General features: G+C 40.0%; 1 protein-coding gene across 6 annotated transcripts in view; it reads right to left on the reverse strand.

Moving 5' to 3' along the window:
• Positions 1-3,469: 3,469 nt before the first annotated feature.
• Positions 3,470-18,852, reverse strand: part of rxrba (retinoid x receptor, beta a) — a 28,972-nt gene continuing 13,589 nt past the window's right edge. For 4 of the 6 annotated variants that reach the window (XM_050035669.1, XM_050035671.1, XM_050035668.1 and 1 more), the window contains 5 exons: positions 18,662-18,794; positions 13,546-13,581; positions 10,582-10,673; positions 10,320-10,425; positions 3,470-9,559 (listed from right to left, as the gene is read on the reverse strand). In XM_050035669.1, coding sequence (XP_049891626.1) covers positions 9,412-9,559; positions 10,320-10,425; positions 10,582-10,673; positions 13,546-13,581; positions 18,662-18,794 — 515 coding nt within the window. In that variant the 3' untranslated portion in view covers positions 3,470-9,411. The remainder of the gene's footprint in view (positions 9,560-10,319; positions 10,426-10,581; positions 10,674-13,545; positions 13,582-18,661; positions 18,795-18,852) is intronic. The other 2 variants (XM_050035673.1, XM_050035672.1) reach the window with 1 other exon arrangement.

An 18,852-nucleotide genomic window follows, 5' to 3' on the forward strand; every position in this document is an offset into this window, starting at 1 on the left:
ATGTTCCTGTGATTAGAAAGCAAGAATAACTGCCCTCAAATGTAGAATTATATACATTATGTGGGACCTAGTTTCAGTTTCACCCAGATTTAGCTCGGCTCAGGAGGCGCTCTCTAAGTGTACCTTGGCTCAGATTTGGTCTGTGTATACTGTACCCAAAACCTAGCATATCATTACAGCTGAAAGAACATGGGGACAGTGGCTGACCAGTAATTTGGCTTCCCTAAATGTTGTCACTAGTCATTCCAAAGTTCCTTCACATACCCACAGTCTGGACCTTACAGAGGCAACAAGCTGTACAATATAGCAGGCAGTTTGCCTGCATATGCCATGAAAAGCCATAGAGACATGGCTGTATTCAAAGTGGATACAAATTTGGCCAAAATCCCAGCTTTCCATACTGACTGTCATGCAACAGACATGACACTTTGATCGGACAAGCAAGTAAACATGGAAATGTTGTCTTTAATTTATGGCAATGAACACTAAAGGCTGGCAACAATAGATCATGTAACTTAACTTAACTTAACTTAACTTAACTTAACTTAAATTGTCTAAGTGCAGTTCAAAAAATTAAGGCACCTTAATTTTTGAATCTATCTTTTCTTCAGATACAAAGTCCAGCAAAATGCACGACTCCAAGTACTCATTACTATTCCATAAGTTAAAAAAAGGGATTTCTAAAAAAAAAAATCATCATATTTTTTAAGCAAACAGCAAATAATGTGCAATGAAACTCTGCAATTTTTAAGCTGTGGGCTTGGGACTGATCAGTGCTATAATCTATGATAGTTCTATTTTGCACAGTCAAGCACAATTATGCAAAGTTGAAGTTCAGAGGGGAGATTTTAGTATTAATTTCTATCTACCTATAGAAAAAGAAATAACAGTAAGTGAGCAGCACACACATCTGACATCTTGCTCTGCTGTTTGGTATTTGCCCTGTCTAGAGAGTGCACAAGCTCAATAAAGCTCTGTCTTCCTCAGGTGTGTTATTCTGTGTGCATGACCACGATGTGTGGGGTATTTCTACCACGCAGAATCCACCAAAGAGCTGCTGGCAAGTGACTTCAAACATGGCTTGTTTATTTGGCACACAGCAATAACATTCACCTGGTGAAAATTGACGTTTGTGAAGCAGAAATTAAGAGGAATTTGACCCTCGGTATAAAGGTGTCTTTCTGCAGCGCTTACCCTCACACGCTGGAGGGGAGGGAGCGGGGTGAGAAACACGAGGGAGGGAGAGTAAGAGCCAGAAGGAGACTGGGGATAGAGGAGGGCAGGAAAGACATGGAGGAAAAGATCAAAAGGTTAACAGACAGGATGGAGGGAGTCAGAATGAGAGAGAGGAGGATAGAAAGCAGAGGGGAAGAGGGAAATACAAGATGGTGAGACAAAATTGTGATGAGGAGGGAAATGTGAGGCAGGAAAAGAAAGATGTAGAGGTGGAAAGACAGGGAATGGAGAGGGGACAGCAAGCTGGCAAGATGCTAAAGGGCCTGAGAAAGGTTAAGAAGCATGATGGAATATAGTTCAAAGAGGGCACTCATACAAACCACTAGGTGTCTAAAATTATAAACTATAATTAACTGGTTTTATTTTAAACCGTGAATGTAATGCCATGCCATTAAATAAAAGGAAAAATAGTATCTTTCAGCTGGTGGAAATATTATTTTGGAATCCAACACTTAACACATTGTGAACTATTTTTCTGTATCAAAATGGCCAACTTACTGTCTGGTTATGTGCTTTTCTCTAAATATGATGCTGCTGACATGGCTTCAGTGTGCTTCATAGCTCTGAACAGAACACTCATTGTGCCTGCTCCCTCTGCTGGCAGCTGCTGGTGCTACAGGAGCAGCTTCCACTGTGGCACACTTGGCTCAGACATCTGCAACATGGAAAGTGATGCTTAACCTCCATCTCATTTGTGTTACTCTACTTATTCAATTCAGGGTAACCAAACTCATGTTTTATAGCATATTAATCACCACTCTGCCCTAGAGCAATGGAGAGTTTAGCTAAATATATCTTATTAGTGAACAATTCTAGAAATAAACAGTAATAAAAGAGGCCAAAGTCTCTGGGGGATCTATAACGACACCAATCACACATCAAGCAAAGAGGAAAACATGGTAATACTGTAAATGCTACTATGTCTACATGGATTTCCATCATCCAACCCTGGTTTGTACCAAAACTAGATTGAAGATTGAAATCATACAAGGGTTTTTTAAGGGGTGAAATGTTAAGGTAAACTGACAGTGAATTGCCACTTAGCCTTTTTAAACATAATCACTTTGTGTCTTTCGGACCTGTGTGTAATTGACAAGCAAGAGTGAAAACATTGAATTTCTCCTCAGGGGGATTAATAAAGTAAATAAACTTTATAAACTAAACTTTGTGGCTTGAAACAGTTCAAGAAAAGCTATTGTACAATAAAAGCCACTCAGACCCCATTGGTGCACATTTCTCATTATGTTTAGTAAAACATGTATAAACACAGTAAGAATCTGCCTAATTCCATGTAACTACTGGATGCAACTGCTGGTAAATCCTTCAAATATCCTGGGTTAGCAGAACTTTAAAAACTTTAAGGTTTTAAATGTGACCTAAAATTAACTTGAATGTACAGAACATTTTGTTCTTTTGATTACTTAGTTTTGTGCATCATCTCAAGCCTTGCACAATGAGCTAAGCTGTTCGAGAACTTCACAGTGTATCTCCTGTGGGCCGGGACAAAGAAGACCTACTCAGATTGTGCCCTGGATGGACTGTCAAAAATGAGGGAGGAGACAGAGTAAAGGAGGTGGGAGGAGCGATGGAGAAATAGAGTAAGAGAGCTAACTACATGGCCACACAGATTCAAATTCATACCCACATTCCTGTTTTTCTTATATCTAAATATATAGCAGAGGGAAAGAGAGGCACCAGTGCAGGGTGAAATTTACCTATAAAAATGTTCTGATCTCAGTTCTGCTGCTTCCTTATTGGCCAAGGTGCGTCACGTAGGCGGGGAGATAACGCAGGACAATTTCACCACCCAGCAGCTCCAATCTTGGGTGGAGGTAGAGCAACAGGAGACCACAGTTGAAGAAACTTTAACAGGGACAAGAGGTCAGTACTCCCTCTAGAGGTTGGAAGGCGGGAGTGCGGTGCAAATGGTCACCCGGGGCCCTGCGGTCCTGCTGGACTGAGGAGCTCACCATCATCTCTCCAGGACACAGTGGGAGCCGAGTTTGGTTGTTCCATATCATGGACAGTGAGTGGGTGTTTTATGTGGAGCCTAAATAAAATGAATGCACTGTGACAGTCAACCCACACCGTGTGTTTTAAGCATGTAACTACTGTAATTAAAGGTATTTTTTCTTGCAATATCTGAAATTATCTGAAGCAACTTTAATTGTTTAATTTAGCAGTTTTAAATGTTCTTTTTTTTTTTTTTTAAATAAAAGAAAAACACGTCAAGTACAGTATTAAAACCTTTACTCGGACATGATACAACAAACAGAAACAAGGTTCAGAATTAATGACTGAAAAAATTATTCATATTTTTTTTTCTTCTTTCAATCCCCGAAGCACACAATAGTCAATCAGCTCCATGTGTACGATGGAGTAGGATACAAACAGGACAAAGAACAGACACAAGAGAAAGAGAGAAAAATTAAAAATAAGAGTGACAGATTCCATTCTGATTTTACAGTTCTTGTATTTGTTTAATACTTTGTAATAAACAAAAGATGAATAGCATAGTCAGAGAAGAGGGAGACAGGAAACAAGACAAAGAAAACAGTGTGTGAATTTCTGTATAGTGAAGAGTAAACAATTAAGGAAGATTCTAGATCTACCGGAAAATAGGTTTTCTGTTTTTATTCTCGATCGACATACTAACACCTGATCCGAGTTCTTTAAGTCCCTGTCCTTCTTTTCTTTCCTCTTTCTCTCTCCCTTCACAATTCCTCCAACCGTAAACACCAACAACAACATCCTTAAAGAGAGCAATTGTATTCAGTTGATCCCTCCCATCAAGTTCATTCAGTGTAACCAGGTCCTGCTCAGAGGTGTCTCCTGCAAACCAGGTGTGTGGATACTATCGGCCTTTGCACTGTGTCTACAATTAGAGCCACCATTTCTCCCTCATAACCTAAAACAGATTCTGAAGGCTTTGTTTTTTATTGCTGGTAGGATCCAGCTACAGCAACATATGACTCAGTAAACACACAACAGGTTGCAGTGGACCTGATTGCAGAAAACAACCAAACAAATGCAACTGAAAAGAGCAGGTCTGTTAACTCATTCCTTATTCGCATTTCACTCGTATATGCATTTCACTGTGTCTTGGAAACCAAAGCAGACATGTTAAGGGTCAGGGGGACCCTATAAAAAAGCACCAATGCACAGCTTGAGCACCAAGAGGGGGCCACACACTGGTCTACTTCTCTCTCCAGTGACCAGTCCTCCCCTCTCCACACGAGCTGTCATTCCATTCCTATAAGGGCCCCTCTTTAGTATGCACTACACAGGCCAAGGTTGGAGCACACTCTTTAGTGTGCTGCACAATAATCACAACATACATGACAAACAAGCGCTGGGGACTGAGTGGCCCTGCATTTAAAAACGGCCACATCCGCAAACAACTTGGCAGTGATAAATAAACCAGTGAGGGTGGTGGTTTCAAGGCTGCATAGCACACACTGCCTCATTGATCCTAATGGGATGGGCCTTGGCTCCAGGGGGGCCTGTGTCAATAGGTAAAAACACCGCCCTGATATCTAATCTATACACGATGATCAATTCTTTTTCAGTCACAGCCTGCGATCCATTTCAAAAAAATGTCTTTATTTTCAAAAAGCGAGTCATTTTCAAAATGTAACAAAGGTGGCGACAACAATACTGCTACACAGTCAAAAGGTCACAGCATGCGTCTGCCTTGAGTGCACACGGTTGCAACGACAAACATTTGTGGGCGGTGCGGTGCGATCCGGCGGTCTCCCATGGCGGCCGTGGATCGCTGCTGCTCTGCCGTCAAGTAAAGTAAGCAAAGAGGGACACACTGCGCTGAACCCCTTCCTTACAGCTCTCCAATGCTTGTCCCACGAAAAGCTTCACATCCTTTTCAAACAGTCCAAGAATCATAGGTTTATTTTACAAGTCTACTCCAACGCAAAGCCCAGCCATTTTCAGCCCACGTGGGTGAGTGAATAAGCATTTGTTAAGTTTAAAGTAAAGCAGTGGAGATAGGGCAAAGTGGAGAAAGGGAGGAGGCTGGGTTGTTGATAACTCATCAGATCAACACGCCAGTGAATCACCCCTCCAGCTTGGCCCCTTTTCCTCTGTGCATCCTTTGATTATTTTGCTCAACAAACCAATTTAACAGTGCTCAGCACATCACCGCCAAAGCTATAGTATCTGCCAGTCAAAAGGCATAGCTGCAGACAGATTCATTACACATGTGCATAAAAGCATACACATGTGGCCACACATACTCTAAAACAAATGCTAAAAAACTGAAATACCCAACCACCAGCTCTTGCCAACTGATCAACAAAGCATAAAGTGGCTTAGCACACAGAACCTGCGCTGACTGTATAGCTTTTTTTGTTTTTAATGTGTTCACTGTATCTATTTATCATCCACTAAATGACCTAAGCTCATATCAAAATGTTAAAAAACAAAATGGCAAAACTTAAACGCATTGCTGTTACATGGAGGATGGGAATTCTAAATAATTTCACTGCCAATTAATATTACCTCATGTAACAGACTAAGCTAAGATGTGCAAATGCCAGAAAAGTAATGCACATGTTGCATGACAACTGTTTGCCACAATATGAATATACACGTTGTATATTTTGCCTTCTGGATGACTCATCAACCAAGATTGGCATTTGCTCAGTCAGATGACTCGTGCTGTTTAATGTGGATCAAAGCAGTGAACGCTCCTGCACTTGACTGTGTAATTGTATAATCATTCCCATCCCCCGCTACCTATAAGCATGATGCAGTAGCAGCAGGCTTGACCATTCAACAGAGGAAGCTCCAAAAATAAAATCCTGCAGAGATAGTTGCTAAGATGTCGACCTAACAGAGATGAGCACACACCCAAATCTCAAAGTCTGGTGACCACAAAATCCCAGATCGCTAGTTTAAGCTCATCTGAACCAACTCAAGATGCTAAAGCACTGGGAACATACTGCATTATATACAGTACAAGCATGCGGGCAGATGTTGGTGCTTGCCACCAAGTTGCTTTTCCTTGCAACACCAACATGAGGCAGCATTGGTGCACGCAGGGCTGACTTTTCTCTGCCTGGAGGAAATGAATGGACATCTGGAGACTACTTTATTGAGTTGGCCATACATACGCATGGATGGAGGAAAAACTAACACAAAACCAAACTCTATGGTTAGACCAACTTACTGACATGTTAAACAAAACCACCTGTCATACAGGTCATCTAACTGTCAGCCTCCAAGTCCACATCACATGGGGAGGAGGCCATGGATCCTCTCTGAGAAGTATTTGGACTATCCACAGGGCAGGAAGCTCATTGCTCATTCTGGTCAAAGTAGCTGGTGGACCCTAAAATTCACCAGCTGCTTTCATTGCTTCTACCAGCCTAACTGCTTTCTAAAATACAAAAGACACTAGCTGTGTGTAAGTACAAAGACTTATCAGCCACAGCCAAAATGTACAAGCACTTAGCTGGTGTTCATTTTCCATAGTTGGGAGTCTACAATAAAGTTAGGGGTCATTCAGTAAGAAAAAGGAAAACAAAAATCAAAGAGGGAATCCCACATCTTATGCAGACCTGTTCAATGAGTGGAGAATGATTTGTCTGTGTACTTGCATACTGTGTTTGCATTGATGTACATGTGCAAGTCTTAAACTGAAAGACCATATTAGTTATTTAGCACCTGGTAGAGGACAGCTGTACCTCTTCCCTGTAGAATGATACTGCAAAATGTACGTTTCTAATTGCTATTAAATGTGGTGACTAATTAGAAGGCTAAATAGACCTCAGAACGTCAACACTCCTTTTAAATACTAACAAAAATGGTAATAAATCTTTGTGTACCCCAGTACTGCTCACCTTTGAGCATGTGTAGACGGTTTAATTCATAGTTTACTATATATCTCCTGATCATGTGGTAGCTGCATTTGACTTTTCACTGCAATGCTCAGGTTCAGTCGCCTACAATTTCAATCACAGTAAATGTCAAGTGCCAATCAGTCAATGAAATCCGGCCAATCAGTTACTGAGAACAACAGGAGACACTGGCAGAAAATGGTGCAAAAGCAGCAGTGAGGTGTGGTTTGGCCCTGGGCTCAATAACAATTTCATGGTGATGTCCTTACACCAAAGGCGAGTCTAATGTTGATTCGACAGCAAAAAATAGAGCTTTATAATTTGTTTGTTGGAGCCACATATTTCACATTCACATGAATGTGAACATGCCTTTGTTTCTGCATGACTCCTGTGTTTTTTCTTTTGTATTATTTACATCCACTGTACAAAATTCGCAAGCATTGAGCCAATACACACGAAATAAAGTTTTCGAAGCTGCAGGTAGTAGGTGTAGGATTTCCATAATATGACACTAATTTCATTATTGCATTACAGTAACATGACACAAGTAATTCAAACACTGGTGCATTGTTAGCCAATCTATATTCACAGCCAGTGATCCATCCACGAGTGGTGGGCTAGAAAGGTTTGGCCGATAAGCCAAATTTGATGACCAGGTGAAATGAAATGTTGCATTATTGCCACTGTCACTTCAGCTCAGCTTCGCGTCTTATATCTCTGCTGCTGCTTCTTTTTGTGTTGCACAAAAATTCAGATTTCCGCAGCTCATTTTACAGAGAGGACAGTGTGGCATCTCAAATACAAAGCAATGCCTCACACAATTCAGACAGCGACTGGCAAATTATACACAGAATTATTCAAAGAGTACAGAAACTATTTTTTCTCTTCCATGGCCAATGGACAGTTAATTCAAAGATTTCAAGAGTAACCCGTCAAGAATAATGACTTTCAGCTGGACTGGGTATTAGGACAGTCTGACATAATTGCCACCAGCCATTATTTTTAACCATCCTACTGGTGGTTAGTGTTAAGTCCAAAACCTGGTTAGCATCTGTACAGGAAGGAGCCAATTATTTATAATGTTCCATAACAAATCACTACATCTGATCTGACAAAGATGCAATAACAAGAAAACCCTACACATAGTACCTTCAAGGTCATCTTAGGTGTCTGAGAATAGATGGTCATTTCTAGGAAACAGGAACATTTACACAGTTACAACTCACAAAAGTGCATAAATGACCACCAGCAAAGGGAGGATTTGGGGGAATGGGAGATAAAAGACAAACAACTATGATTTTGTCTTGCAGGAAGCTGTACTTCCTGCGAGCCTTAAGCTGTTTAGAATGCCAACTAACTGCCAAAATAGAGAAAAAGGATGAAATCAAAACTAGGAAAAAAAAAATTCAAGTCATTCTTCTTGTCTTACAAAGCCTGCTGTGCGCATCAGGGTGGGAGGGACAAAGTCTGTCTATTCAACAAAGTGCTCCCACTCCCCTTTTCCTGGATTTCAATGCCTTGGAAAAAGCTCTCATTTCATGAGTACAGTACTTCAAAATAGAAACTCAAACAAGTTTCAGCATGAATATTAAAAAAAAAAAAGCATAAAATATTTAAATGTTTATGAGATCAGATGAACTCACTGGGAGGGTGTGCCTGCCTGTTCATTATAGGACACCTGCTGACCAATAAGAAGTGAATTAGTTTTATGGTTCAAAGTTGATTGAAATGCTCCGCACCTGATTTTAAGCTAAAACCATACATGAATAACTAACCGGCTAGTGATGGATATAATATACAGAGGTGCAGCTAGCAGTGTAACTAAGTAACCCAAGTAAAAACAGGGGAAGTATACCAGTTACGCGGAAGCAAAAACCCACTGTGAGATGAAGATATGAAAACTGAAGGCTAACTTAAAATTAAGACATTTACTGAATATGTGTGATAAAAAGGGGATATATTCTTTGAGTTGTAACCCCTATGGTGGAAAACTGAGAATGGGAAAAGATGGTGAAAATCTATGTGTGTTAGCATACTCTTCATTCAGAGCCATATTATCTGTGTATTAGTTGTGTTGTTTGTCAATTACTGTATTTAAGTTAAGATCTGCATGTGTGAAGATAATTAGCCAGTGATAGGGAATATTTGAGGTTTTTTTTTTTTGTGTGTGTGTGTGCACAAGTGTGAGAGCCGGTACATTAAAACCAGCAGGTGCTGCAGTTAAGTGAGGCCCAATGAGAGGAGCCAGCGACCCAACTTGGGGTGACGTGTTGGTAATCCTGGTGTGCATCGAATCCTGACTGGACCGAACCTGGCTCCTCTAGGTGAGCTGGTGAGGCGCCTCCAGCATCTCCATCAGGAAGGTGTCGATGGGCGTGTCACCAATCAGTTTAAAGAAGAACAGGTGCTCCAGGCACTTAAGACCAATGGAGCGCAGTGCTGGGAGCCGGAGGAGGAGCTTTGCAAACCTGGATGATGTAGGGAAGGGTAAGATAGAGAGTAAAGTGAGATATTAGCATAGATCCATCAATCATGTAAACTGAAAACAAGAATTCAGAAGATGTGTGGAGTGTCATTTTATGAAGATTTCTTTTGATAAGACAAAAGAAACAAGTCTTAGCAGCAGTGCCACCCATCACAACCAACAACTTTACCTCTTACTTTTTAAGGGATACTTTGCTGATTTTCAACCAGCTTTGTATCATAACAATGTGGACAGTATGTGTAAATTAAATATGTTAAACTTGTTTCCATCTTGTCAGTGCCCAGATCTCCAATTTTCGCTGGCTCTAGAGTTGCTCAAACTACAGACTTACTTCTGCATTAGGACACAAAGAGTATAGAAGCAGATCAGAAGAACCACCGCTCTCTCTCTCTCTCTCTCTCTCTCAAACTCAGATCAAACAGTAAAATCAGGCAGTACTAATGAAATATAAACCAGTTTCTTTTACTGCCTGCCTACTTCTCACCTAAAATTTCTTCAAAAACATATGTTAGTACACTGTTTACACTGTTTTGAACACGAAGTGGGCATCATACTGTTTTCTTTCAAATAAAAACAGGCTATTTGTCCAATGCAGCGCAGTGCATCCTGGTAGTTGCAGGTTTTCTACCTCTTGGGCAAAACTGAATGCTACAGCCCTTTTTCTCTGACCATGTAGCACCATTCTTAAGAAATCTTTCCAGTAATGAAAGACTTCTTTGGGTATGTCTATGCGTGCAGCCTACCTGCCCTGCTGATCGGGGTATTTCTGTTTGCAATAAGACTCCAGCGATGCGTACACCCTCTCTCTCAGGAGCTCCACCTCACTGGGGTTAGACAAACCCTTGGCATCTTCAGGTGAAAACAGAGAACATATATATTATCGCTATACGGGAATAAAAACACATATTACACATAACCCATTTCAGACATGGATTTGTCCAGTTTTGTCTGGGGTCTTTTATGGTATGCTCCTCATGGTATTCAACCTTTCACCCCTCTGTATACCTGGGTTGAAGAGGATGATGGCTCGAAGGCAGCCCAGCTCTGTCTTGTCCATTTGCATGTCTCTCATCTTGCTTACAAGCTCTGTCAAAACCCTGCAGAAAAGAGAGGAGAAGAAAGTTGCAGGGGGAAATCCCAGTTGAAAGCAATGCCAGATTAGGGAAGAGAGAGGAGGCAAGGGAAAGGATGGGAGAACAGGAGGATAAGGAAAAGAGAGCGAAAAAGCAATTAAACAAGAAGAAGAAAAGGAGGGAATAAGACAGTAAGAACAATAGAGAGGGACCAGACTCCGTAATCACATTGTTATTTAAGGTTACTTCTCAATGTACAGAAATAGCTTTAGGTCTAACAACTCAGGGCATGGCTGAACTGCTGGTTCTGCAGGGAAACAACCCGAAAACAAACAAACAAACAAAGGGTGGCAAACTGCTGCCACCAAACGGTGGAAAGTTCTGGCTGTTGCTGATTCTTTTTTCTTATTAATTCAAGGGTTGCTTGTCTTTGTTGCACTTATGGTTACATGTGCTAGCAAATGTGTGTAAGTTGCTGTGAAAGAGTCAAATGATGAAATCTTCTACAGCTGGAGAGTAAAAACTTTATAGTTTCCTATTAACTTTCAGAAGTTCACTTTTTCCACACAGTTTATCTTCCAATATTTTGCCTTGCCCTCAACCGATGACTCCAAGAAAGAAGGAGCATATGGCAGTCAGGGTTCAGTGGCTGAACACAATTTTTATTTTACAAGAATGTTCTCATTTACAAAAGGGAATAAAGACACCAATATCATTGTTTTTTTTGGTTACAGTTAATATCTTGATTGATATAAGGATTCAAAACTGGCTCATGTAAGGGTGGGCCACGGAGTTGGGTTCATTTTAAAACCATCCACACGCATCTCTGACAAGTCGTTTACTTGAGATGTCAAGTGCGAGAATGAAGAAAGGGCCAGGGCAAGGGAGTGATCAGGAATCTGAGTGCTGTATTTTCTACTTTAAAAGCCATCCATTTATTCTTTAAAATGCTTCACAAATCTTTAGGACTGCTAATGGTTATTTTCATAATCAATTAATCTGCCCATTTTTTGGATTGATTATTTTGTTAATAAAAGGTCAGAAAATAGTCAAACATGCCCTGTATAACTTCCCAGAACCCAAGGTGACGTCTTGGTATGTTTTTATCCAATTAACAGTCCAAAAATCCAAAGCCATTCAGTTTATTATCATGTATGACAAAGAAAAGCATCATATTCTCATATCTAAGAAGCATGAAAGTAGGCAATGCCTTTTTTTTTTTGCCTTTTTTGCCCATTCAATTACTAAAAGGATTATTCAATGATCAAAATAGTTGCAAATTAATTTTCTGTTAATCAATTCCTGTCAAAGCAGCTCTACAAATCTTGAAACCTAAGCAAACAAGACAGCTGTCCAGTTATTTGAGAGCAACCCCTGCAAACAGTAGTAACAAAACTTAACCTGGCAGAAACAGAATAAATTCCAACTTACCAACATATCAAAAAAAAATTCATCAAAGGAGTTACCAAGCTTCATCAGATGTGTAGCGCAATAATTTGTAGTCCTGGACCCTATGTTCCCATGTTTTTCTGTCGAAGTGACGCGTGGGAACAATAATTTTTAAAATTGGTCCAACATTAAGAGAGTGCTACAGCCGGCAGCGGGTCAACAGGCTACAATGTAACCACTCGGGACGGGTGTGCCAGTCAACTTAAGTCCACTAAATGTGCCTGTGTTTGCCACTGACAGGTTCAGATCGTTATTAGGAGTGTCTGACAACATTACGGAAAAGACCCTACAGAGAAATTAAACGTTTTTTGCATACTTTTCGCTTGCTCCGCTCTGTTCTGTGTTAAAGTCAGTCTTGTGGGATCTACAAGATTTGAGACTTGTCCTATAGCCAGACTTGGACACAAAACAGACTGGAACATGCGAAAGGTACAGAAAAGTGTTTCATTTCTCTCATAATAACAATCCTGAGCCTGTCAGTGGCAAAAACAAGCACTTCTAGAGGACGTAATTTGAAAGGGTGCACCTGCCCTGGGTTGTTACATTGTTCCCTTTACAGCACTTTTGTTACATACTGTTCCAATTTGAAAAATAGTTGTTTCCAGGAGTCACCAATACACAAAAACATCTGAAAATAGGATCCAAGTTTAAAAAAAAGTTTCCCCTCACAGAGGCTTGGTGTGTGCCATCTATGGAGTAGGGGAAAGAAGTGATGACCACTAGAGAAAGTTTATTTGCAACTCCATCATCCATCATCAGAAACTGACATCTTAACAGGCACCACTGAAGCCTACAATAAAGTGCTTTGCCAAGATTTTTTTTACACACCCACACTGTACGTCATTAATGTTATAAAATAGGCACTTCCTACCACAAAGGGAGTATCATTAAAAAGGTCTCACAATACCTCCAAAAAACTCAACGATAAATTAGGGCATCAAAACACAAATTGGCCTGACTGAGTAAAACAGTGTCCTGCACTGGAACAATACAGTATGGTTATCCCACTACTAATGCCCTGTGAAAGCTAGCTTTGCAAAGCCAGCCCACACATTTTGATTTGCTCATTATGGTCTGGCAAGGCTCTATAAGCACTTGGTTTGGTAAGAAGAGGCACTGTCAACGGGCAAAAGATGAAAAGTATTCTGCAGGCAATTGGACGAGGCTTTTAACAGTCAAAGCCGCAAACCAAATATAGTGCTGAATACGAATTCAAAATACAGTACTGCTCTTTGTCATCATCATTTAAACCATATATCCCTATAGTTCCCAGAGTGATCAGGTCAAACAATTCTCAGGGGATGTTGTTCAGAATATCTTGTAGCGAAAACCGTCTGCCTTCTGCAAAGCTGCGGAAAAGCTAGAAGCATCAACCTTCTAGTTTTGGTTCTGTGTTTGTTTCAAGAGGAGGGGTTTAAGAAAAGTGTTTGTGTAGTGGCGTAATTACCTGTCAAATATGGCCCCAACCTCGGCATTGTGCACCCTGTGTATTCAACCACAATGTGTTATTACAATGTCATTACACAGTTACATTGTTATTGCAGAATTCTGTCTGTTTTCTGTCTGTTTTTAGTCGGTTCTTACACATGATTTCACATGGTGAATATCTGTGGTGGTAGAACCTTTCCGTTATATTTAAAACTGTTGTAAAGCAGTTTGTATGATGATTGTTCTTGACTCATTGATTTATCTTGCACCTGCACCCAAACACTTAAAGTGATAAATGTGATCCTCTGATAAACATTTGATCAGTTTTATGACATCGTAAACTGTAATCTTCCATAAAGCACCATTCATAGTGACATATATTAAAATAAGCACAAAGGAGGTTATTAGAAATCTTTTGAGCCAAATGCATAACAGCAGGAAAACATTAGTAACATAAAACTGCTCGTGAGTGAAAAACTATAAAAGCTGTAGTTGGTAACTTCTGTAAAAATAACTTTTTGTCATATTAGTGTAACAATATCCACTCAGTATTACGTGAGACAGATAGTCTGTGAAAACAATCATTTACCTCCTCCTTCTTATATTGCTTGTAATGGCATTTGCAAGACTCCACTGCATGTGAATGAAAACAACCAATCAGAGCTAAGGAGTCTTGAATGCAGCTGTCAATCATGTCAATCAGTGCTCATGTACTGCGGTCAAACTAGGCAGTGTTGGACAAACATGAATCAAAATTCTGTTTTGGCTGGATTTAAACTAGACTAAAATATGTTTCTGAAAACATTTGAGGAGAGAAATAGGCAATGCAGCAACAGACTCTTGATTCATATTTGATCAGCAATAAAACCTGACTGACAGCTGCGTTAGAGACTCCTCGGCTCTGACTGGTTGTCTTCCGTCAGCCACTGTGGACTCTAGCAAATGCCATTATTAGCGTAAGGAGTAAGAGAAGTGATATTTTTCACAGACTATCTGTCTCATTAACTACTGTGGGGCTATAGTGACAGTTTCAGTAAATTTGACGAAATTATATATTTTTTAAAGTTACCAACTATAGCTTTAATCCTCAACCTTTAACAAGTGCTCCACACTATTGCCTAGTTCACACTACACGACTTTAGCCCAGACTTTCTGCTTGCCAACAGTTTATGGAGTTCCCTGACAAAAGCCCCTGATCAGCGGCAAATTAGTGCTGGTTTAGTGCTTGCAAATTTGAGCCTGCGCACTACATGTGTACTGTTCAAAAGTGTGACCTGCGATTCTTATTGATGCATAGCAGATGCTCCCCTGATACCTAGCGGGCTAAATATCTGGACCTGTCAGGGACTTTGTCTACAAGCTACAGCCAAGTGTGTGACCCCTTGTCACCAGTCAGTCATGTAGTGTAAAAATAAACACTTCGACACTCCCAATTACAAGTCAGCAAGTTTTTTTGTTTTTTAAGATTATGATCTCTGCGATTTTGTCTTTAATGGCAAGACAGCTGTAGGTAGATTAGAAAGGTGGGAGCAGGAGGGAAGATGACAGCAAAGGGCTGCCAGTCAGAATCAAACTTAGACCTGAGCTAGAGGTTGCCCCGCAAGTCAGCAAGTTGTGCAGTGTTAAAAGTAAAGCAATCGGGTGACTTTGAAAGTCATGTAGTGTGAATTTGGCTTAAACTGTCATACATCATGGAAAGTAACTTAAAGTCCAACTGATTTTGATTGATTAGATTACATTTTGTGCCTGCTACATTATACATATATTTATGTCCTGTAAATCACTCATCCTGTGCTTTATTTTGAGGGGAGAAATTTATATCTAGTTTTTGGTTTCATGATGGCGCCTCCTAGTTTCGTAATATTGCAGCTGTTCCGGGACCTGTCTATGTTTATTGCGACCTTATCTAATATAGCCAATCAAGTCTTGCATCAAGCAGTGACAATGGCTTTCTATCACAGGCAGAGCAGAGTCACACTGAGCCAGACAGCAGCCTGCTACACAACACAAGAGCCACAGACTTAAAGCAACAACCAACATTTGCTCTCCTGCTGGTATGTCCTTCTTATTGAACCTACAAATACACACTTTTCCTACACCTTAGCGTGATGAACAAATACATGCTGACATAATCTTGAACTACAAAAAGGGATGAGGAAATGTGATTTCAGTTGGACTTTAAGCAAGTTTCACTTAAATGTGGCTAGTGTGTTAAAAAAAAGAGACGCTCGAAGTGCACAATACACCATTTAAGAAAACAATTCACAACGCACAAATCAAAACAACATAACAGAAATCAACAGCAACATTTCAGAAAACACAACAAATCATGAAAGGAAGGTGCCCTCTATCTTCGTCATTCTTGTAGTTAATTAGATGGCTAAAATGCCACTATGTGTATGTATGTTGACAAAATGGCAAGGTGTGCGTGGCTTTTTTCTGTGTGCATCTGTTACGGGTTGTCATACGTCCTTTGCTCCTGGATTTGGGGGTATTTGGGTTGAGGAAGATCCCCTTGCATAGAATGACAAAGGTAGTGGGTACCCAACCTTTTAAATTTGTAAAATGTTGAGTTCTCTGAAATTTTGTGTTTTGTCTATTGTGTTGTTAAAGGTTGCTGCACTTCAGGGCCTACTTACATTCTGATATTTTATTATTTACACCCTCCTTGACAAAATGTGATTCAGTAGCTTCAAACAGATGCTAAAGCGAAGCTGAAACAAAGGCTGCTGCTAGAAGAGAGCAGTGCTATGAGAAAATTATTAAGTACCAGAGGAAAATCATTGAGCCGTTTGCCATAAGCCCAGTTAGTTTGCTGTAAACCTGACCGGATTTCTAGGAAAAATTGACCCTTTATAACAATGTAATTACTGTGTAATTAACAGTGAATTGACACATTGTGATGTAGTTGGTGTTTTAAATAAAAGTAATCAAGTTGTGGATTTCATTTTTAATCAATGCAGGTGACAATGTAATGAACAGAAAACTGGTCTCAATCAAAGCACTGGAAATTCATTAAAGCCTGCCAATACCTACACCTGGATAATGCAATAACATCCCATTATAACATGAACAAGCATTTATTACAGCATATGTAGTGTCACATCTTCATTAAATAACATATAATAAAACAACTATTACCTACCAACAATAACAAAACATGTTACGATTTGAGTTATTTCAATACTGGTTTCTAGTGACATGAAAAATTTCAATTTCAAAAACTTCAATAATTTCAATTTTGAAGTAACAACTGATGGTTGATGCGACAATGCAGATAGCTGGAGAGGCCATGGCTGTAATCATATTTGTGTCTTGCTTTGCTGTGATAATAGAATAATTGCTTCAGGATCTCAAACTAATAAGTTTGTTTCACATATTAAAGTGTATGACTCTGGACTGACAGAGTACCTGTGGCCACCAACCATACAAAAGCCTACAGAAAACACATAAGGGGCAGAACATTAAACTAATTTTAGTCAACTTATTTTACAATGTTGTGACCTTTGATTAGATATAAAGACTGGCAGTGATTGCGTCATGTCTGTGGATTACAGGTGATTATCAGAATCTTGTGCTTTGAATCTAATGGTCATAAAATAAAAGTTTATGTGAGGATTAGTGTTGGCCGGTCCGGTCCGGTGTATGAGCTTAAACCGGTTTGATTTTATGCTAACTGGTAAAACTGGCATTTGTCATTATGCCATGTTCTGGCACATTAAAAAGTAGCCTTCATCAGCAACTTGTATTGCATTGGTAATAAGCAGTTTGACAATGTGATTAACTTAATATGCTTGTTTATACACAAACTAACAGAGCCACGAGTGTCTGACGACTATGTGCAATTTATCTGTCAAGCTGAGGCCGGCAACATGAAGGAGGTCGAATTTCAGAAGAGGTGGCAGAGGGAAGAGAGGAGCACATCGTATTTGTTTACTAGAAATTTCATGTTTTGGTTTTTTTCGTCAACGAGTGAGACATGGCACAGTTAGCCTCTCAAGAAAACTAAAACTGCATCAATGTGGCGACATTTCAGATTTGAAGCTGAAAAAAGAGGTGTCCTTGCTGGCTGAGAGCAAGTGAGGTGCTGTTGTAAGCTGAACTTTTGACGAACACTCGGTTTTTATTCAATTCTGTCTCTCATTTTAAAAGCACCGCAATGGATGATGAGCGGCTGATTCTCAGATATTTGGCGGTGCAACTCTATAGTTGGACACTCGTTCACTGTTGGGACATGTATTTATGTTCCACTTGGGAGCGGCTGCTCAGTCAAGTGCGACACTGGTAAAATTTGGTATACTGGTCTGGACCAGTGTTTGGCTTAATATCAAACTAGTTTGAAAATTGTTATGCTAACTCAATCCTAGTGAAGATTATAATTATTTTATAACAATAGTCATTTTTTCAAGATGAGCTCACAAAACAATTATTCATTTGTCAACAGAAAAGAAAATATAATACCAAAATGTATACCTATGGCCTCTTCAACATTCTGCACAATAATGGGATGTAATCTTATTTATGCATTTTTAAATATTTTAAGGGATTATTATATATTCACATTAAGAGTGTACTTTGCCAGCCATTATCACATTAACAAATGCTGCAATAGGTGCTATGCCACTGACTGTGTGTATATTTGTGTGCACGCATGCATGTCTATGGGTAAGCATTAGTCACCAGCCTCCCCGTCATGCGCTGTCACCCTACAGGCAGCACTAAAGAAGCAAAGTCTCTCAGCGACAGCCAACACAGAACACAGCAGCTGCAGCCAGCCAAAGATGAGGACACAGTATCCTAAGTTCTTCATCTAGCTCTTAGGTCTGACGTGGATTTATCAGATGGATTCAGTTCATAAGGAGACTGTGGCCTTTTACCTGGCTTCTCAGGGTGAATCTATTTATGGCTAAAAGTAGGTGAAGCAGCAGATCCATTCTAAGTGAAGTAGGAAAGCCTTTGAAAAAGCGCTTAAATCTCATTATGCTAAAATTCTCCAGTAAAACACAATAATGTTTATGGTGGCATGTCCTCTCCAGTTGTGTCAAATAGCCAAAAATCTGAATGCTGGAGAAATCACTGATATGGAATGTTTTTCAGAGCGATACTGTTCGTGCAGATATGCATCTGTGTATTACCTGTCAAAGATGGCTCCAACACCTGCACTGTGAGCACTGTTCCTGTGAACATGCAGGCCAGTGGCCAATAAAATCCCGTCCTTCACCGAGATGGAGCGATGGGAGAACGATGCAATCAGGAGTTCATTCCAGCCTGTTAAAGAGTTAGTGTCTCAATATTTCTATTGAATTCACATGTCTAAATATTCTAC

Source organism: Epinephelus moara, chromosome 22 (assembly GCF_006386435.1).
Source record: "Epinephelus moara isolate mb chromosome 22, YSFRI_EMoa_1.0, whole genome shotgun sequence".
Classification (NCBI taxonomy): Eukaryota; Metazoa; Chordata; class Actinopteri; order Perciformes; family Serranidae; genus Epinephelus; species Epinephelus moara.